This window comes from Ptychodera flava, chromosome 4, assembly GCF_041260155.1.
Source record: "Ptychodera flava strain L36383 chromosome 4, AS_Pfla_20210202, whole genome shotgun sequence".
NCBI classification, from domain to species: Eukaryota; Metazoa; Hemichordata; class Enteropneusta; family Ptychoderidae; genus Ptychodera; species Ptychodera flava.
Genome location: NC_091931.1, coordinates 21,584,832 through 21,607,823, shown reverse-complemented (window position 1 = coordinate 21,607,823; position 22,992 = coordinate 21,584,832). Strand labels below are relative to the sequence as shown.

At 37.1% G+C, this 22,992-nt stretch overlaps 1 protein-coding gene across 1 annotated transcript in view; it reads right to left on the bottom strand.

Moving 5' to 3' along the window:
- LOC139131182 (rho GTPase-activating protein 7-like) overlaps positions 1-22,992 on the bottom strand; it is a 123,369-nt gene that overhangs the window by 97,346 nt on the left and 3,031 nt on the right. Inside the window, exons 2-3 of the mRNA XM_070697152.1 lie at positions 10,004-10,159; positions 4,513-5,706 (exon numbers count right to left, since the gene is read on the bottom strand). Coding sequence (XP_070553253.1) covers positions 4,513-5,706; positions 10,004-10,159 — 1,350 coding nt within the window. The remainder of the gene's footprint in view (positions 1-4,512; positions 5,707-10,003; positions 10,160-22,992) is intronic.

Here is a 22,992-nt window from a genome sequence, read left to right as displayed (position 1 = left end):
TGCTGATAGTACGACAGCTGCATTCACATTTGTACCTTATATATTGTTGATTTCCTGATCTATTGTTTATTACTTTTACCTCTGAGAATGCTGATACAGATTTCATATTTGGAACAGTCCTCGCAGAGTAAAACTGGGACGCTAGCCGTCCTTCCTTGTTACATGTAAAATAGCTATAGATGATGAAAGTAGGCTTAAATTTGCCTGCATTACCCAAACATCACGCTACACACCACCTGTATATTCTGTAGGTGCAGTTATCATGTGCGTATAATGGCCAATGGTGTGTACACGATGCATGTTGGAAAATACCACTGAACAGCTTGCAAATATGCTTTGGCAAAAAAAAAAAATGACAGGAGATGATCTGTGACAGAGCGATGAATACTGTCAAAAACTATTAAACTTTATGACTGGCTCCAGCCATCTAGATGGATTGAACAACTGGGAAATGGCCCAACTGCCCAGTTCAACGCTTTGAGGTCCACAACCATCTGGAGTGAAACTGATTTGAAGTTGCAATTCATATGCAAATCTTTGAACAGTGATTCCGCTCTGTGATTTTGCCTGATAACTCCTCATCCAGAGCAAGAACTATCAACACACCCAGAAAATGTTTTTTTTTCCTTTGGTAGGAAACAAGAATTTTATCAATTCGACAGTATGTAACAACTAGACTTTGATTCTCATGACCATCTAACATTTGTACATTTACATTATACGTTTGTTTAATGTCTGAGTTGGACGTAGTTTGCAAATATATTGTGTCGTCAGTAACAACTCACATGAGTATCAGAGAAAGGAGCTGTGCTACCATCAACCTGAAAGATTCATATCTCTTTTTTTGGGTGATTTTGAGATTTTTCACATTGAATTCTCATAACTGATACACAACCTGAGAATCCTTGAATTGTGAATTGACAATATGTATGAAAGACACAACTTAGCTCACTGGGAAAATCCAAATGCCAGCTTACCAATTTTGTTTTGAAAAGTTAATCACAGTATAAGTAGCTTAAACAGTAATTTTTCTTTTAAAGAAATATGAGTTTCACCATATCATTGGCAAAACAGCAGGATGTATGAAATAATAGGGTAGCGACATTTCCGCCACCATTGTAAATATTTGGATACAGTGCATAAGTTGCACCTTGGGATGAGCAGGCGAAGATGACAGTCAAAGGTATCCTTGGATGTTTGATAAGATATGTCACCAAGTGGAAAGGGAACGACATATATACTAACATTATCAAAAAGAATGCCAGATACCTTAGTTGGTAGGCAAAGACAAGGGCTCGTGATTTATTTACACATGAGCTGTGGCCATTGACCCTACAGCGCAGATCACACCTTGAAAATGTTCTTCCCTCCCCAAGGAATTTGAATAATCCTTAGTGAGGTAATGTTGATCAGAGACAAGGTTTCCTCCATCTATCACCCACCGTACCAAAGCTGATCTGCCTCCTCCTCTTCAGGCAATTGCCCCCCCCCCCCCAATGAAAATCCATTGAAGATTTAGCAGCAGCAGGTGTTCTCGTTTAGCCAAAATTCCTAAAAGAGTTCACCATTCAGGGTGGTAAAATGTTGACATTAATTTTCAAGGATGTTTTGCCACCGCAACACAGTGACCTGGAAGCTGATAACTAATTACGAAGGAATTCAGCAAGTACAAGATCAAGTCCATCCTGGGGTTGGAGTTTTGTTTTTGACTTCCTTGGGGGGTGGGTGACCTCCCTTGAAAGAGCCGGTCGGTCATTGACCTCTGAGAAATACGAGACTTCCTGACGTTGTGGTATTCATCACCAGGTACTCACTGTTCAAATGTCAAATAAAGCTGAATGGCAAATTCTTTGTAAATCAAGAAGGATGAGTTTCTTGCTATTAGAATTGGAATAATTACGTAGAATTTCCTCTTATGCTACATTATCTATTTTCACTGAACCTTTTCACATTTCTTAAAATTGATACACAAATTATAATATAAATTTACCTATATCTCCTTCATATTGAATTACATAGTGTGGTCAAAATTTGAAGAATTTTTCCTGTTGAAATGGATGTGTTTTCTTAAGACTAAGAGCACGTAGTACCATAGGTGGAAAGAAACCCAAAAGGTATATTGATTCTCATTTGGGAGTATTGTTTAAAGGGCCACTGTCCAGTACTGTAACTTTTGATTTTTTTTCACTGTTTTTGTTTGTTTTATATGTCAATTGCAAATTCTTGTTCTACTCCAGGAGAATGTTGACTGTACAGGTAAAATGCATGGCTACTGTTTACATATTAATTCGAGTCCAGAATGGAATTCACTTGTCCAACAATGACAACACAGTCTACATTGTACAGACTGAGTTGACGAGCTGAGTACTGTGTATCTCAACATGCTATGGGGAGTAGAACGAGACACATTAGTTGACATTAAAAACAAAAATCGTGAAAAAAATCAACAAAAGTTACATCACTAGGCCAGTCTACTATTTATTTTGTTTATTTGGAGCTCTTGCAAACACTGCAGGTTTTTGAGATCAAAACTGACATAACAGCTACTGGTTTGCCCTGCTGTATGGTGCATGATCCTGGCCTGGTACACAGATGAGCACCATTGAAAACGAGATATCATCATCAGATATACATACATAGGGTAGATCAGCCCTCAGTGGACAGACAATTGACTCTCAAATTTTTAATATCATGCATTTCTGGTCTACTTCTTATTTGAAGCTCATGGAATGAATGCAGTTGTCTTATTTTTGTGCAAGTCAAAAATTTAATTTTTCTCTGTAGAGTTAAAACGGGCTACGATGAACTTAAAATATTGGTAAGTGTAATATTATCTGTTTCTCTGATATCAAACTTTGCATGGTAAACCCGGACTTTAAATTTTAGTTTGCAAGAATAGTACAAAAAATAGTAAAAAGCTTCCTTGAAGAAAGTGTGAGCATAGACTCTCGTTTTCCTTGAGGGTCTATGGTGTGAGCAAGAATTTCAATCTTTCAGTTTTGAAGGCTACACACTACCACCTTAAAAGCAACACTCACCAGCACACCAATTTGCATAAACGGATAAAAAAAATGTTGTGCTCCAGGCACTGAATGCACTGGGCTGTCTACACTGAGGGACCAGGTCGAGCATACTTGGTACATTCGCCACTGACAACCAAACTGGCATCGCCTCAGAAAACCTTATGCTTCATGATAGCTGTGCCTTCCAGTTTGGTCTGTATTTTTTGTTTTGTACTGTGTGTAGATTTATCGTGTCTTGTTCCAATCTCCAAATCATGTCAAATGCCTGCTTTTCAAACTTGTCGACACAACCTGTGTGTGCATGTTGTGTCAAGTATTATTGTTGACAACCGAATTCAAGCCAGTATTAGAATTACTGTGTCAACAACAAGCTAACTTATTATCATATACTGCCAACACATTGAGTTTGCCTTGTTGATATTTTGTATGTCTACATATACTTTGAGAAGGCCTTATTGTGTGAAGACAGTAAATGTATTATGTAAGCTCCCTTCTATTACAAACGTTAAACCTGAATTTGCACAATTCAGCTCCTTTGCCTCTGTAGAGGGCGCTATCCGTCCAATCTTTGGACTAAGTTGTATGGCATATTTGTGAATAAATTTTACTTTCTATTCAAAAATAAAAGTTGTATGGTATAGGGTGTTTGCATGTGAAAGTTCCATATTATGATACCACAGAAAATTATCAAAGGATGAGGAAAACATTACCTTTCTAACGTTCTGGTAAATTACTTTCTGTGGTCAACTCGACATGAACTTTTATCTATTTATGGTGAATCTTGTGACAGAAAACAGTTTCCTGAAACTCTATACCGTAGAGTATACAGGTTGAAATGTTCTCACTCAATTTTTGTGTTTCTTACCAGATTCAAGAACAAAATTACACGCTGTTTTTTTGACATGAGACCTGAGGTACTTTTGTACAGTGTAGGAAATTTTTGCAAAACATTGTCCAGGAATCTGGACAAGTTTGGAAAGTTGCCCACATGAGACAAGAAAGAATATTATTGTGCTTCACACACTTTATTTTAAGCTTAGTAAGCCTCACCTCTGATCTTAGCAAACAAATAATCAGCTACATATGGGGCAGGTAATTGCAAAACTCCACCTGGAATTTATAAAATGTGACTTATATAGTATAAGAGTAATTCACCTTATTTTTTTATCTGTTACGTACTTTTATAAATTTTTAGTGCATCAATGAAAAACTGTCACTACACCAGCTCCATAGCAAGGTTGATGGGATTCCAATAAAGAATAAGTGGTTTCAACCTCCATCAGGCAGTGGAACCCCATAACATTTCTGCTGTCCCGTTAATCTGATTGCATTGATGTACCAAGGGAAACCCTGGTAACATTTACCTATTTACAGCCCATAACAACAACACTGAATGAATATCAGAATACTGGCAGCCTAAAATTTAGTTGCCCAAGGCCATTGGTTATCTCCTACTCTGCCTAAACAACAGAAGTGACAACATTCTCACCTTTTCTTTTGGTCGAGCTCCGCTGTCTTGGGGGACTTCAAGGAGAGCTGTACTTGGTAGTGTTCTTGACAATGTACCCATCATAGGAGATGAACTTGGGGACACTCCCGGAGACAAGTTTGGTGAATATCTGGCTGTTGTGTTTTTCATGGGCCCTGATATCCCGACTGGAGGTGTTTCTCTCGGAGAGGCAACTTTCCTCCTCAGAATCACGGATGAGGGGCTATTATCTCCTGAGTGAACGGATGAATAGATGGTTCCTGCATTGGTGATCAGCGTGTCAGGACCCTGGGAGCTTGGCAGTACGTTAGGTGAGGCAGCTCTCTGGGGCGTGACATGTGGTGGGGTACGACTCATGCTGTGACTTGGCAAGTGTGACCTGTTGGGCATTGAAGGTATCTCGGACATGCATTGTGGGAGGGTTGATGACCCTGAGGGGACTCTTCTAGCAATCACTGGTGATGCAGTACAGGTCGGCGAAGAGGACATCACACCTGGGGAGGTTGATCTAGGACTTGCTAAAGGTGATGTCTCCGAGGTTGAAGAGAAGGAATCGAGGGGCTGTCTTCTGAGCAGAGATGGGGAATTGGTGTGATTTATGAGGTGAATATCTGTTAGTTTTCTGGATGCTAGTGGTGAATACATGCAATTTCCAACACTTGCTTGGTTAATTTGCCTCCTTGAGGTCGCTGGTGAAGCTAAACTGTAATAATGTTCAATAAGTGACCCTTCAGGGTGTCTCTTCAAGTGTCTTGGTTGGGATGTACCATTGACAATATCTGTTTCATCAACTTTGCTTTTTGGTGTCCCCTGCGTAGATGCACATGCCACGTTGTCCCAAACGTGAGCCGTGGCTGTTTTTGAACTCCTGGAAGGGCACAAGGGGTCAGTGTATTCCTGACGCAAATCCTGACCAGACCGTTCGGGGAATCTTGGCGACCACACAGGCGCCTTTGTTTGAGAAGGACTACATCTCCCCGGTGACATCTGGGGATATGGTATGGTATTTTCAACGGTCTTCTCCAGCCCAGACTGGACAATGGAGGCTGTTGATCTTCGGGTCTGGGGTGACAGACTTGGCGATAAAGATGATCCATTTGAACTTGGCCAATTATAGCTCTGTTGAGAGGTTTTACCGTGGTATGGACTCACGTGCGATTTATCACCGACAGCGTCCCTGTAATGATCTGCAAACTGAAAACAAAGAAGTCTGCTTAGACATAAAAAATACCAAATATAGTCTCTTCACTAAAATAGGCATCAGACCCAGATTTTGTGTATAATTTCTTGTCTCAGAGCAGAATAGATCAGATGTACTCTCTCCTATAGAGGTATGAGGTGTAAAAGTCTGTGTTCTACCATAGAGTGAGGGCTTTACTCCTGACTTTCTACATGTGGAACTTGTGATCAACAATGTGAAAACAGAGCTCTGTATGTGGGTGTACAATTAAATCACCCTCAGACTTACAGAAAACTAAGATCATGGATACTGAGTGAGTGGTTTTGTATGAAAAATTTTTAATCACAAAAGATTTAAATCTGAAGAAACATTTAACAACTGCAATTATTTTCTGTCATTGTAAGGATTCGCTACCCTTCTATAAATCACCCCTATAATGTTTCAACTCAAAATGCATTGTACTTGCTTGCTTATGCAGACCAAACAACCACCAAATTGACCTTGGAATTGGGAATTGTTCTGAACAGAGTACTATTTTTGGTTTACTATAAGATGGAGCTTTAAAATTTTTTTATGCTGTGGCCAGCACATTCTTTTACATCTTATGATGGACATCTACCCAGAAGTTGAGAGAATAGAAGTGGTGCATGTGTGGGAGGGAAGGGGGTGGGGGGTGCAATGGATGAGGGGAGAAGGTAAGTTGCAATGCATATTAATTACATTTACATCATATGTATTACTATACGTATGATTTGCTAAATATGGCACTCAATGTGATGAGCAGTATCAATCTCGAAACTTCTTTCTCGTCAAATTAGCTTAGTCGCTTTCCGAAGAATTTTCAGAACAGTTACTAGTAACTTATGTGCAGTGTCCCTGAACTAAATAAATTTCCTCTTGTGGCTATTGACTAAAAATACTTGACGGAAGAAATACCACTGCTGAAAGTTATATGACTCAAGATTGCAAAAGAGGAGCCATTACGGTGCAAATAAATGCAATGTCAAGAGCTACCAGCTGTCAGATGCCAACAATAAATTCCACATTTCTCTACTTCAAGAGTTTGACTGCTTTCAGACCTGTTTATTTATAGGAAAACAATCCAAGATATTTTCATGTTAACTGGGGTAACCCGACCTTGGTGTGGTCTATCCATTTCAATCACTACTGACTTGTGCACTACAAGAAAGTGACACTTTTCACTTGTTCAATGCACCTCTGTGCGAATTCCCACGTACTGGGCAGCTACTGTCACTGGAAATGATCATGAACAACAAAAAATGATACATTTGAGATATAGTATTTGCCACTAGAGGGCGCCAGCACACAAATAATACCTTTATTCTCCATTTGATTGACTTGAATAAAGATCTTTTGCAGAAACCACATCCTGCTGAAGTCTAGGAGTGGTGACATACCTTCAGGACAAGAAGGGAAGTTCTGTCAAAGTAGGTCAGTATGGGTCATGCCTGTGGTATTGTAACCTTCAGATCAATTCTGATGTAGACACACAGATACTGATTTATGGAGAACACTTTAAGCACTCCTCACAGAACAAGCCAATACACAAAGAAGAGTCATAAACTTTTATTTGAACAAGTTTCTGGACAAAAGATATGATTGCTGTGTCTTTCTTAATGTTGCACACAAACTACTGACATACAATATTTACACTGGAGTGCCACAGCTTTTGATAGGATGATAGTCTGTCCTACTGAATGTCATTTGACCCACACACAAATTTAAGGACTGCTATTAAATATTGAACTGCCTGAGAGCCTGCCTGGGGCAGGTAAATTTTTGGCAGGCCTGGTGAAATTTTACAGTTTTTGTCTGATGGACAAGTGGAAATAATTGTTGATTTTTGGTTTTTGAAATCACAGCTGAGATACATGAGATTTAATTATAATGTATACAACACCTAAGGCAGGTGTTTGCTAAGGTAGACTGCTCAAATTTGTACCTGCCTCCACAATGATGCCTTGAGTAATTTTTTCAAATTTTCCTTTATGGCCACATCACTACTGTTAATGCCACAAATATACCTTACTGACTCCATGAGGTTGGAAGATTATCGAAATTCATAATATTGCAGTGTTTCCTCACATTTTATGCCAATCTGATTAAAATCAGATGTAGAGTGCGGCAACGTCTCTGTACTTGCGCGGTTTTCCCTTGCTGTTGCCTCAGCAAGAGAAAACAGCAAGAGAAAACCGCGCAAGTACAGAGACGTCGCCGTACTCTACATCTGATCTTAATCAGATTGATTTTATGCAGTCTTGTTTAACCCTTTCACCATCGTGGCCTGAAATACTGTCCCCGGGACCATTCTTCCTTAACAGTTGGACATCTCCAGAAATATCAAGGCAATCTTCTGCTCCACTGTCACCCCATCTGACTGTGATTTCTACCGCTTTCAAATTTTCAAAAATTTCTGATGATTTTTAAGATTTATTTTTGCTTGAATATTATTGGCATTGGCGTGTTCATTTGAATTAAAACTGTACCTTCAGTGTCACTGTCTGACTGTACAAACGACATTACTAATCTGTAAAAGCTTTTTTTTTATCCCTTGAAGGAGATAAGTTACAAAGAGATTAGTGGAACTGGCTTTGTGTACCTTACATACCATAAAAAGTAAAAACTAATCCCTGTTGGTCAGTTCACTATCATATTCTTGGGCTTGGCAGGATGTGAAAAACGTAAATACAAGTTGAAGAGACAATCAATGCTTGTATGTAGGTGAGGTAATTTAATCAACCAAACCCCATTCTTTCCCAGTGGGATTGCCCCCTTTACCTATACCTACTTGACAAGACATTAAACACCCCTTTCACCTCAAGAGGTATTTAAATGATTTTTTTTTTCCTTTTTCTTTCTCCTCTCAATGAGGAGCTGAGGGCAGCTTGAACCACATATTCACTTTCTCATGACTCTGCGTGTGCATGCCACGGCGCAGCAGAAAGACGTTTGTATGTGAGTGGACCTGTTTAAAATTGCCAGGAATTTGTCAACAAGACTGATGTTCCATCAAATTTCTGTAATCTATTATAAATATATGACTACAAATATAGCATAGCAAACACACTTTGACCAAAATACATCATGCCATTTAAAGTCCATCAGTGTTATTTAACCATGCATGAAAAAAATAAAAAATACTTTTATTTTTTGCCAATAGGGCACTGTGCCTGTCATGTCTACCGGTATATGATACATTGCTGTAATAATGCACTCACAATTTTTTTTAAATCAGGTAGTTTTTTCACATTACATGCATTGACAAAAAGTTGATGAACAGATGTAAAAATTTTACATTTAAGGGAAAGGTTTGTTAACAGCATTATCTTTAAACTGGCTGCAATTTCAAAGGACAGCTAAGGACTACTAACATCTACGTCAACAAGAGCAAATGCAAGAACCAAGGATTGAGGACTGCCCCTTTAATACTGACTGAGATACAATACTGGTATGTGGTTTCCTGAGTACTGGTGCCAATGTTCTTGAAGTCATAAATTATCATTACAATCATCATGTAATTATCCTTTTTAATACTGTGTGCTATGATAATGAAGCATTGTGTGATCAAATTCTTCACGTGCTTGGATATTCTGATCATCAAGACTGGCACCAGAAACATAAATTATCTTTGACATAATTTTTATCAAGAAAATCAATTTTGCCCAATTAATCATGAGTGTTACATTTAGATACAGGCGCAGGGTTTTTATCAGCTTTGTCTTAAAAAGATTGAATGACCTGACAAGCTAGCTTTTCAACAGGGAAAACAAAGGACCGTAATAAATTGAAATACTTGTAGTTGATGTAAACAGGAACCAATTTGAGAACCTAAATTGGGTTGAGGGTTGTAACTTTCAATGTTTTTGTTGATACTGCTAATAACTGCAATTCAGATGTAAACCAGTATACAATATGTGTACATCTTTGTGCATTAAGGTAGTATGCACCTCGAAAGTGAAAGACTTAAACTTTTGCTCTAACTGTCCTCAAGGAATCTTTTAATCATTCTCTTTCACCAGGAGCTTTAAAATGAACCCCACATGTGGTATATCAGAAGAGAATTATAAAAGTTGAGAGTCCGAATGTCTGTCCTCGAGGTGCGTTCTACCTTAAATCACACTGTGATTCAATGGTCCATAATATCCAAGAGTACTGGTATTTACTGGCAGCCTCTCATGATAAAACATCACTTCCTGGTACAACTCTCACTTTTTGTAAAGTTCACATTTCACAAGTTCATCACACTTTCATACATCCCGGTACAGAATTTGATTCTGAAGCAATACTTACAATTTTCATATCCCGTCTTGTTGAATAAGGTGACATAGTTAAAGCTGAGGTAGACAATGCTGATGTATCACTGTGTGTTCCGTGATTTCTCCTACCATAGTCTTGCCACGTAGTTTGATTATTGTGCAGTTCCTCATACTGGTCCATTGCGCGGCCCTGGAAGGAGATTGCACAAACAATCAAACACAGATGATTCATAAACATTTTTTTTTCCATTCTATCACAGGCTAATTCAATTTTCTTCAAACACTTTTGCTCAATTTATTAATTTGATTAACAACGTGCACATTGTTTAGGTAACAGCTCAGGTTCACATCCAGTTATTAAAATGAATATGACTAAGCTACTATGTTTTTTGATATTGCAATAATAATTCCTGTCAAGACTTGCTTGTCACCTGTGAGGGTAAAGTACGTGTAGACCAGGATTTCAGAATGACAGAGATCTCAATAGAGAGAATTTCAAGTGATTGTAGAGATGCCGACATAAGTTGATAAAAGCTAAAGGGTACTTGGGCAGTTGTCCAAAAAAAAGCCAGACTGAGCATACTCAGATAACATACACAAATATAGAACCCGTGTGTTATAAGAGTTATTTTTGATAACATTTTAAAAGATGAATTTCTTTGTAATTACTCTTTTGCTAAAGAGTGTTGAAATAAAAGTATTATAATATACATCTACCATTTAGAACGTTAAAATTTTGCTTGCACCAAAAATCACATTGGATGCACCTGTTCCATAATGTTTTCAATTTCCAGGTGCCAAAGGGCACGCTGCCATTTGTGGGTGCCTCTGTGTATTCATTTTTGTACCTGTTGGACAATTGTCTTACACTCTGTGCATATAGTAGTTGCAAAAGGATGTCAGAAGGCCATTCTGGATAGCAAATTCCATATTGGCAGTGGAAATCTGGTGAAAAATTGTTACAACATCGCATGAAAAAGGTTGCTAGGGTCCATACACTCAAAGTCACTTCATTCAAAGACTTTCGAGGACTTTTCAGGAGCATACAGACTCTGGGTTTATGTTAATTTAGCCCATACCATGCTCTAGTCACAAATGTAAGATGTCAAATGTTAGGGTTAATATGAAAATACCTGTATTAATATCCAATTTCATACTGTACTACAAAATGCAATCAGATATATGCCATGCCACTCCCCCCTTAGCATCAGGCCAAGTGCTGCACCAATTACAGTAAAAGAGCACACACTGCAGTTTTCTCCTCTTAAGGTAGAACGCACCTTGGGGACAGATATTCAGACTCAAAACATTCACAATTCTTTTCTGATCTACCACTTTTGGGGGCTCATTTTAAAGCTCTCAGTTCACCTTCTTAGTTTTTTGAAAATCAAAAATTTTATTTTTCCCCATAGATTTAACAAACAGATGGCAGCCATTTTAACTTCAAATATAAGTAAATATCAGGTAATTTGTTTCTCCAGTACCAAACTTTGCACGGTGACCTCCCCCCCCTCTCCCCCCTCCCCCAATTTTTATTCTTGATTTGGTAAGAAAATAGTTGAAAGTTTCATTTAGGAAAGTTTGAGCAAAACTTTAATTCATTCACTTTCAAGGTACACACTACCTTAACTTCAATAGTAGCCTACTGAACTCAGCACATTGTGAACTTTATGTAATATTTAGTGTTGACTAATGAATTCTGAATTCTAGATTTCAATTTTCAAAGACAGTACTTCACATCACACCCACATTCAGATAGTGTTGACAAGCTAAACACCTGTAGGCATTTTGACACGATTCTGGGAGAAGAAAAGACAGTGTATTTTGACAGACAGAACAAAAAATACCAGAACATACATTACATACAGTTACTGGAGTTAATCCTTTGAGTGCTGTAATTTTTCCCACCAAAATTCCAGTGCAACATTTTACCGTTTTTATGAATTTTTCTGTAATTTTTTGGATAATTTTGGATCAAATGGACATCACATACAGTTTTTGACCAGAATTTTGGCAAAATTCTGAAAAAAAATTTGACTTGGGCACATTTTATAAAGGTGAAAAAAATTGACTTTGGCGCTCAAAGGTTAATTAAATATCCTGTTGCTCATTGCTTCACAGAGGATCACTCGTAGTTTGGAGATAAATGCTCACATTTTTTATAACGAGAGCTCACACAGCTGACAAACAGGTGATAGGTTTTAACTTTCCGCCCTTTCACTAACAATAAATGGTTTTTATACCAGCATTAAAAACAAAGACGATTATTTAAACCAAGCTGGTTGACCGACTGGGAGGTTTTTTCTACATTTAAGGTCACAAGGTACGGGCAAAGGGCAATTACGCTTTTGACCTGACTGAATGGCAAAAACCCACACAGTTTTATGCCCCACTAAATTCAACTCCCACAGTGGTTTTTATTCTTCTTCTCCGGTGAATTCATTTATGAAGAATGTGGATTGTGTGCTTCAACATTGGCTTTATGGCGTTTCAGGTACATGGAAGAATGCACCGATTAAACTATTATGACAACACACCTGTGTATGTGTGTGTGAAGAACATGTGGTCACCTTCAGTTAAACTATCTTATGTCTTTTGTTGTAAAACATGATGCCAACATGATATGGTAAAATATCCCTTGCAACAGTGCTCTGTCTTATATATCTATGGAAAATAATAGATAGTGATGAACAACCTATTATATTGCTAATTTTCCTATCATAAGTCCTTATTTAAGGTAGAATGCACCTCAGGGACAGATATCAGAACTCTGAAAGTTTTACGATACGTTTTTGATTTACCACTCGTGGGCTCTTATTTGAAAGCTCTTAGAGTAAGAAAAATTTTTCAATGTCTTAGTTTTTCGAGAATCAAAAATTTAATATTTTCCCATAGAAGTAACACAGGGATGGCAGCCATTTTGAATTTCAAGTGTAGGGAAATGCTGGGTAAGTTGTGTCTCTGTGGTCAAATTTTGCATGACGAACATGAATTTTTATTCTTGATTTTGAAAGGGAATGGTTTTAAAAGTTTCTTCACGAAAAGTTTGAGTAAAATTTTAAGTTTTACAATTTTGAGGCATGTATCACCTTTACACCACTATTACACTGAAACACCTGTAGCAAACTTAGCAGGAACAGCGATTACAATTGTCACAAAACTGAAAAAAGGTTTGGAGAAAGAATATATTATTTGCAACAGGATTTCCTTTGAGGAATTGTGATTGAAAGAGCAATGAGCTCATTGCCTTGATAACTAAATGGACAACACAATGGCTGCAAGGGAAGTTTGAAACTAATATAGCCAGGCCACACCCTGACCACCGTATTATGCAGAGCACGGCCCCTCCTCGAGAGACCCGCCATGGGCAGAGCTATGGACATGTACGAATTACATGTATATCCATGGTGACAGTTTTGATCACAAAATATGCACATTATGTCTTCCACGTGTTCATTAAAATTTTTTCCTCCATTTCCAAAGTCAACAACAGTCCAAGCCAAGTCCCACCACAAAACTGGACAACACTGGGTCTGACCATACCTGTATCCACGTGTATAAAGGTGTGACAAAAATTTGCCTATGAAACACTGGTTAGCTATGGCTACCACATTGCACTACAGGTTTCACATGTGATTCTTTCAGTGAACTCATGGTTCTAAAGGTGTACATGCCACAATTGAAATATAGTTATGGTGCATATCGGCTTTCTTTAACAAATATAAGCAATTTTTGGTATGTAAGTACAAGTTATCAGAGGTGTAAAGACAAAAACAGAGATTTCACCTCCACACAACACTCATCAGGCATGTGTGTAATTGGTAATCAATGACCTTAACTGACACACTAAACCATAATGTCAATGTCACTGGCATGCTGTTTGTGAAACTGACAATATCACATCTATTCTTGTACGGAAAAATTAAAATTTGCTGTAAAAGACACAGAAATACAGATTTGTCACTCACTTTATGAATGATATAAAAAGGACTTTGCCACTATAGTTGAGTAGGTATTGTATCGTTTGCTTGATGAAATATTGTTTTTGTATCGCACTTTACAACTCACAGAAAGTTCCGACATGTCGTCAGAGATGAGATAACTTTCTTGTCAGCGACATAACATGACATGAAGTCGCACACTTACCCCGATAAGCGCACACATCACCTGTCAACCAGGGCCTCCTCACAGGTTACAAGTGTGAGTTCTAAGTGCTTAATCCTACGTAAGTTTATTGAACTCTGCCGCCTCATGCGTCAAACAGATAACATTCGTGTGCATGAGAGACACGACATAAAGAGAAATATTGCTGTGGACCGCCAAAGCAAATATATTATTCCTGTAGCATACCGCCTGAAAGTGTACGGTACACGGTAACCTTGTCATCGCGTCAGGTGAAGGGTTCTCATTGCTGGTTGTGCATTTCATTATATAAATAGAGAGGCAGAGGGCTTGAAAATTTGAACAGCCCACTCTGAGTGAAAAATGTTTCATCTGTACTTTGTTCCGAAAATGCTTTGACGTCTAAGCAGCCCAAACCTGCTTGAAAGTATATATGACAAAAACTTTTACTCTCGTTAGAAATGGTTGAATGGTTCAAATCTTACGACTGCAATTCATAACCATGTGGGCTGATCTCCATGTCAGATTCTTTAGTGGATCAAGCTAAATGTGTATGGGAACTTCATTAAAGTTATCAAGTTCAGATATTTCATTTTTGCTTGTTTGAACACAAGGATACCATGTTGATTTTAGCAATCAATCGTATTCCAGAAAGAGTTTTACTCATTTAAGGTAGTATGCACCACGAAAATGAAAGTCTTAAACTTTTGCTCAAACTTTCCTTAATGAAGCTTCGACAATTTCCTTACCAAATTAAAAATAAAAATCAGGGGTCGACATGCAAAATTTAGTACCAGAGAGACAAATAACTTGAGATTTCTTGATATTTGAAATTCAAAATGGCGCCATTCCTGTGTTAACTATATGGGGTAAAATATAAAAAAATTTTGATTTTTGAAAAACTAAGATGTTAAAAAGTTTTCTCACACCAAGAGCTTTAAAATGAACCCTCACAAATGGTATATCAGAAAAGAATTGTAAAAGTTTGAGAGTCTGAATATCTGTCCCCAAAGCGTGTTCTACCTAAATGTTGTTTATGGTATCATGAACACATGGCACAGATCAATACAAAGTACAGATGTAAAAACAAAGGTAGGAATCCACTATAATACAAAGTGGACTGGCGCTGAACATAGTTCTGACTAAAGAGATGGGTTCCTGTTGGCTTTTTTATTGTTCTGCCACTGAGGAAAAGATATCGTAATTATTCAAAATTCTTTGAAGATTGGGAAAAAGTACTCAACATTGACACACATGATCTCGATGAACTTTGCGTTACATCATCCCACTCACATAAATGCACTGACAAATATTGCAACTGCAATCTGAGCTTCTAATATAGTCAGTTACCATGAACTTGACACCTGCAGGGCACTCTATACTACTTAGCAGGGTGCAGACCATGGAGTCTTGTGATAAGACATGCAAGGGATATGGCCATTTCCAGAGTCTACGGCTTGTATTTCATTTTATCTACTATCCCAGCATTCAACAGGTGTGAGATCTATGCTCTACGCTCTATGTAATGTAGCTGCTTTATGAAGTAAAATACACATCATTTACAACAGATTTTGGTCGTAACAAGTTGGGTGATATATTATTACTTCACACACCATGAAAATATTGCCACTTGTAAAACTGATTTTGTGAACAGATATAGGATTAATCTGGCGTCTTTTTTTAATAGCTGAAAAGACGCCGCATGCATTGTGCACAATTATCTGATAGGCCTCCAAGATAAGTATAAAAGGCGCCATTGAAATACCGCTAATCTGAGAAAAATCATCCGGTAGGTGTAAACATGCCACCAATGACGTGTCAACAACCACCAATTGCTGTCAAGCTTTTTCAAAAATCATTAAATGCAAAAACATTTCAATAGGTTTAAGTAAACATGCCAAGATTGACAATGTACGCTCACAATCAAACACAGGGTATGTATTTTTCAAAATGGCCCCAGCTTTTGCACTTCCAGTTTTGCAGCAACAGCAATTGAGATATGCAATGAAATCTCATTGACAGCTTGTACTGTTAGCAGCAGACAAACCGGCGCTTTGTCCAAAGATTGTTCTTAAGTTAATTTTCGCTGAATTGAAAAATTTTTGAAAAAATGTTTGTGATGACTATGCCTATAGGTATTACGCAGACAATAGGGAATGAACCGTGTATTGTACAGAGATGACTATGACAATGATGATGATAATAGGACCATAATTATAAATTACGTATGTAAAAATATCATTGAATATCTGTTGCTAGAGTATGCATGGAATTACGAGAATGCCAACCTCAGTGGAGAGGACAAATGAAATTACAGATTCAAACCTAATAGGATTCTACTCATACCGGTAGCTACTATTTACTTCTAAAGGCACATTCCCTCCCTTGCAGTGAAGCATTTATCAAAACATCCGTGTACATTTTCCTGCTTTCTATCTGTGTATACAGCTAGCTATATTGATAGTTTTATTCCATTTCAGCCGAAATTGAATGTTACAATGTAGTTACCAGTTTCTTTCTGCACAAAATATTTGATGAGTTTGATGAGGGCCGGTTGCTATAACTTTTGAAGATCACTATTTTTGTTTCTAATGTCAACGATAGTTTCTTATTCTACATCCCAACGCGTGTTGATATACACAGTATTCAGCTTAGTTGTCAGCTTAGCCTGTACATGTGTAGAGTTCTTCATTACTGTTTGACGAGTGAATTCTGGTCCGGACTAGATTCAAATGTAATCAATAACAGTGCATTTTACAGGCGTCGACAAGTTAGTAGGTGATAGTAGTTGATTCAACATTCTTGTGGGATTGGAACATATAAAACAAGAACTTAAAATTGACAGAAAACAACAAAAGTGCAAAAAATCATCAAAAGTTCCAGCTACTGGCCCTGACAGTATAATTATCAAGAAACTTATCGCGGAGTTTGAAAAGCGATCTACAGTGTACAAATTCAAAACTCACCAAGATCAAGTACTGAGATAAGATAACAAGTAACCATCACAGGAAGACATATTTTTGCAACTTTTTGAGAAAGGACAGTACCGATACATGCCTTTTACCCAGTTATACAATTGGTTGATGGATACATTGCTCATTATTACTATGATTTTTTGTTTATGTGCCTTTGGTTTGGGTTTCGTTCACTCCTCTGAATTCTTCTTTGTGCCATAAGTTCACTATTTCTGAGATAATCTCAATACTAAATTAATATACGATACCAAGATATGATATATGCCTAATACGGCCAAAAAATTAAAACTTGCCTTACATACATACAAGTAGTTGGGTAACTTTTTTTGAATAAAATTATTATGAAGACATTTACAATCTGATAAAGGGCACTTGACTTCATCACTATGGCAGATTAATATCGGCGGAAAATTTCCAACGATGTAAACAAGCAATGACCTTTAACATCTGTCTGGCCTTTATAATCCACGACACAATTAAAATCAATAGTTTTTCTATGATTGTCTAGGTTTTACTGCAGTGAGGGGGTGGTATGGATTTAAGGTAGCCGACTACCACGGGTGGCCAGAGCAATCATGTCAGCTAATGCTCCATCACAGAGGGACTGTGGCTCCATTGACTTGTATGGAGAAATAAATGTAAGAAAAGGCAGCTGGAATGCTGTCATGGTTTCAGAATTACCTCGAAAGACTTTTCTAAAAAATCTATTTTAAAACCGATCGATAATTGAAGTGTTTTCAAAACTGCTCAAATGGCAAAATAGAGATTGGCAATAACAATGCTGTCAGCTGAATTTTTCTGAATTCATACTTACACAGTCTTTCCTGTCTCTACTGTCATTCACGAACTAACCAAATTTTGTTTTGGCATATGACATCTTGCCACAAATGACAGCTTTGACGGTGTATTAAAGGGCTAGTACCTGTAGTTTTTGATTATTGTTTTGCTGTTTTTGTTTTGATTGTCAAAATGATTTCTTGCAGTGCTCCCAAAAAATTGTTGAAGTACCCAGTATTCAGCTTGTCAACACATTGTCTATACCGTAAAAATCCTATCAATTCAATCAGAAAAAAATTAAATTTTTTAAAATGATTAAATTATTATTAGCAAATTAACGAAGTCAAAATAATTTTAGTGGTTGACTTATTAGGGATTTCGACTTGTTTGACAGTTCATAAGTGATATGTTTACCATCTTGGATGCTTGAAACATGTAAGTCCTAAAGTCCCGACTTAGACATTCTGTGCTGTACATTGTATTGTTCTGTGTATTTTTTCAAAAATAAAACGTTCAAAATAGCTTGATCATCATTGGTTGGTCAAATTATTCAAGATTGAGAAAGTCCTAATTTCAATCGGTGGTCAAACTGATAAAGGTAAAGTAAAATTATGTTTTGAGAAAAAATAGCGTGGTCGAATTAATAGAGTGGTAGAATAAATAGGGTTTTACGGTATATGTAAAATGTGAAATTTATTGCTAACATTTGAATTTTAGCCCGGACCAGAATTCACTCATTGATTGTAACAAATTGAGTCTACACATGTACAGACTGAACTGCAAAGCATGTACCTCAACATGCTTTGGGAAACAGAACAAGAAACTTGTAATTTCCCTTAAAAATAGTGGAAAAAATGAGAAGTAGAAACAGCTACAGGCCCCTTTAAAGTGGCATATTTCTCAACGTGGGTGTACTGGTACACTGAGTGCTCTTTGTCTGTACCAATGTCTAATTAACACTTTTTGCTTGTGTTTTTCATTAAATTTTCGATTAGTACAAATAATCATTTTGCTTTTTCTTGAGCAGCAAGTATCTTTTTAAAGTATCTTCTGTATTCTATAAAACGGCTATGACAGACTCCACACACATGGATAATGAGCTTTTAATGTAGATGGCCGGAGATATTGATTTTTGAATCGATCACAGTTCACATCAAAGCTAACACAAAGCGGTGTGGATTGTCAATATTTGGTTAATCCACAGTCCCTCTATCACTACACCTATAGAAGGGACCGGCAGTTAACCCCAGATGGTAAGACACGACCTTTCCCCGCTGAGGTCAATAAACATCAACTTGACAATTGAAAAATATTCTCCAAAGAGCTACAGACTGAGGCAGTAAACCAACCCACTACTTGTTATGAGTTGGTCTAAAATTTAGCAAGCTTTCCTTCTATATCTTGCTCAGGTGTACTGTACATACAATGGGTCCATGTGCTAGTTCCATGTAGTCAAACTTAAGCATATTCTGTAACTGTCCGGCATAATTTTTCATTCTCATTAGAGATAATTTACTTTGAAGTATCAGTCTAATAACGAATATCACTGACATCAGAATTTAGCGGTAAGAGATATGTCTCACAGATGACCTACAATGGACCGAGTACCATGGACTCATTTTGAAGATATGCAGAACTCACAGACTACATGAATAATAGGGTTAATTACCTTCAGCAATGCCATACCAGAATTCACCATTGCACTGTACTGTTCTTCACTGAACCAACGCAACAGTTTATATTTTACATGATTCATGCACTATGAGTTCATATTTCTCACTTCACTTAGATCCTCCTAACATTATCCTAAACTGGATAATTTGTAGAAATATTATGTTGGTCTATTAATGTAGTTGGCATATATACAGGAAGCAGTGTACACTGTATATACAATGTAATTAATATCTAAACCTCTACTTAGCTAGTTTATATTTCCTGGTCACTGTTCGAAAACAACTTTATTCAGGAAATGACCATTTTTAACTATCACAGGTGATAGTGTGTATATATATATATATATATATATATATATATATATATATATATATATATATATATATATTATATATATATATATATATATATATATATATATATATATATATATATTATATATATATATATATATGATAATAATAATAAAACGTAATTTAAACAAAATGCCTTGCACATAACAGAACATCTCACGGCACTGGACAATACCGGCACAAATTTATGATAAAATAGCACTATGTGTTTTCTGGTATGTTCAAACTATTTGCCTTTGAACTTCCACATATTGTTCGTCTCATTTCATCTAACCAGTAACCAAAGTGATCTTCCATCAATAATTGAGTTACTGATGACATTGTGAATCACAGGCAAACTTTGGAACTAGGCGCTGGAAGTACGGATACCAGAATGTGCTCAAAGATTTTTACAAATATGTGATGAATGGTGATGGATATGCAGTCGGTCAGCACATAGGGTTTGTTTTTACAGGTGTATCCCTATCTTCATGAATGAAAAGAAAAAAAGTTTTGTTGCAAAACTGCTTGCCGAAATCAGTGAATTGCCTGTACATTTGTCCATGGATCTAAAAAAAATACATCCATGATTTGTCCAGGGAATGGCTAAAAGACAAGTTAACTGTGACAGTGCTGCAGTAGTAAAATTCAGTCTGAGTAAGTGAGTGGATAATTGGATAAAGTGTAGCTATATCATCTGCCTGCACTTTCAGAAGACACCAATTCAATGTAAAACTATTATTAAACCTGAACAAACCTGAACAAGGGTGTAAATTTCACAGGTTTTCTTCACAGATGGCCATCCAAGAGACCTTGTAACAATCACAGCAACGTTTTACAGGGCAGTCTGGCTGGCTTTAACAAGGCAATTCTGTTTGCCTAGCCTATATTGTTAGGCTACACAACCTGAGTCTAATCCCTGTAAAGTGGTTTTTGGTTGACAGACCTTGTAAGAGTCTGTGCGCTCGGAATTCAAGGCAGGTGTGTGACGGTTTTGTTTGCTGAAATATGGTCAGGTAAAGCCGCCAATTTAACCTGGCTGGGTGTCAACCATACATGTAGGCCACTGGAGGCCTTTAATAGCTACGAAACCTCAAACAGAGGCCATTCAGCGCTAAAAATTTATCTGTCTGAATGGAGATAATATGACTGTACAAGGTTCTATATCATGACACTGGTGATTTTGCTCCAATAGTGTTCTTGCCACCCAATGCATGAATACTGGAAAACTGTATGAATGATCAGGTTCAATTGTCTATGCTTCAAGAAAAAATAAACTCTAGCTCTCTAGCTATTTACAGTCTTCTTGACTCTTAGCTAGTACCGGTATTATTGACTTTAGAGTATAGTCAATGATATTAAACTTGTTGTAAACCTCGTGACAATGGAGATGTTTCAGAGGCCAATTTCTCTCCCAGTATATATTGAACCAATAGCAACCAAAGCGCTATTCACCACAATGGTCAATAGTGCAATTTAATTTGCAACTTTGAAAGCAGATATACTTGAAATGATATAATAGCTGAACACATTGTTGAACATGCATCGTTGCTAACCTCAACTTGGTAATATAATTTAGGAAGTTAATGGTGAAACTTGCAGTAGGGATAAACAGAGTGATGCTATACATGGCTGTGGATGCACACTTCCATGAACCAATCATTTCAGTTGCGCCATACAAGTTTGGGGATGCTTTGACATGAAAAATGCTTACTATGAGGGAAAACATTTGCAGTATTATGCAGAATAAAAAGAGCAAAATTCAATGCTTTGAGTAAGCAACAGTGGTCAATTCCGTAACACAATGCAACTCGCATCAACACATCACGTATATGTGGTTATATCCATAGACAATAGAATTATGCTACATCCGTGTCAAACTAGCAACATGGTTTTGTGTAATTGCAACTTCTTCGATAATACAAAAGTGATTCAAAAATAGAGAAATTTATGCTTATTTGAAATGATAAAATTACAGTCTCTATGAAAATAGTACTCGATGAATGAGACCAGCCTAAAATTACCTTTCTGTGCCGACGGGGTGACCTGTGACAACAGTAGTTATTCATGTCCCTGAGAATTCAGTTTTGTCCGTATACCTTGGCGTGTTCCCTGCGTTACTGTGTTGACATAACATCAACTCTTGGTCAGCTGGGTTAGGTCAGGCAGTGTGATCAATTCACACTGTAGGTACAGGACCTCCACTGGCCACTATTCCACACTTGTGGTCAATTTCAACTCATCAAACTATTCCCTCCTATTCAGAATGTATCTTTGAGAAAAAATGCCAGCATTCTTCCGTGGCCGAGTTCTCAGCACCAAGCCTATCTGAACGATGCCATGCTAAAAACATAATCCTCCCAAAGAAAAAATGTGGGTGTTACGATGTATATTTAAGATTTGCATACATTTCATATTGAATCAAAATTTTTTTCAAAGGACAGGGCCAATCATAACCTTTGAATTTCTCACATGATCAAAACTGACCAATTATATAAATGAACTCAAATACATCCATAGGCTGCAAATTACAAATGACTAGATTAGATTTTTCTGTCAAATATAACTTTTGTCCTCATGGCTTTGTTTCTATTTGTTTGCCTGATGTCTTATACAAATGCAGTATCTAAGCCCTATTTGTTATGCTAATACCGTGATTACATAATCATTTGGGGTAAAAACAAAAGAATTCTTGTCTAGGCCACGCAATAATCAAATAATCAGTTCAACAAGCAATGTCTGTTTGCTTATTGCTAGTACTTGCTTATCTTTAGATATCTTATTCGAATATTGAACTCTGATAGGAACATAAGTACAGTTAGTGACTAGGAATCTACCACTGCATGTCATATGCAAAATCTTTTATTCCATACATTTTATTCCTTATTATGGGAAAATTACAAAATTCTAGCAATTCAAGTACGACAATCAACTTTAAGTATTGTTATCAAGGAAGTTTGGGTTTTTTTGGCAGTGTTACACATTTTCCCATGATACAGTTCTCCAGATTACATATTTTACTTTACATATACGCATTAAGTGATCAGCGTATCTGCCCAATAAAATATGCAAGTGTATTTCAACTACGAGCTTGCATTTTTCTTGATATTGAACTTGATGATGTTTAAATATGCATACATTTG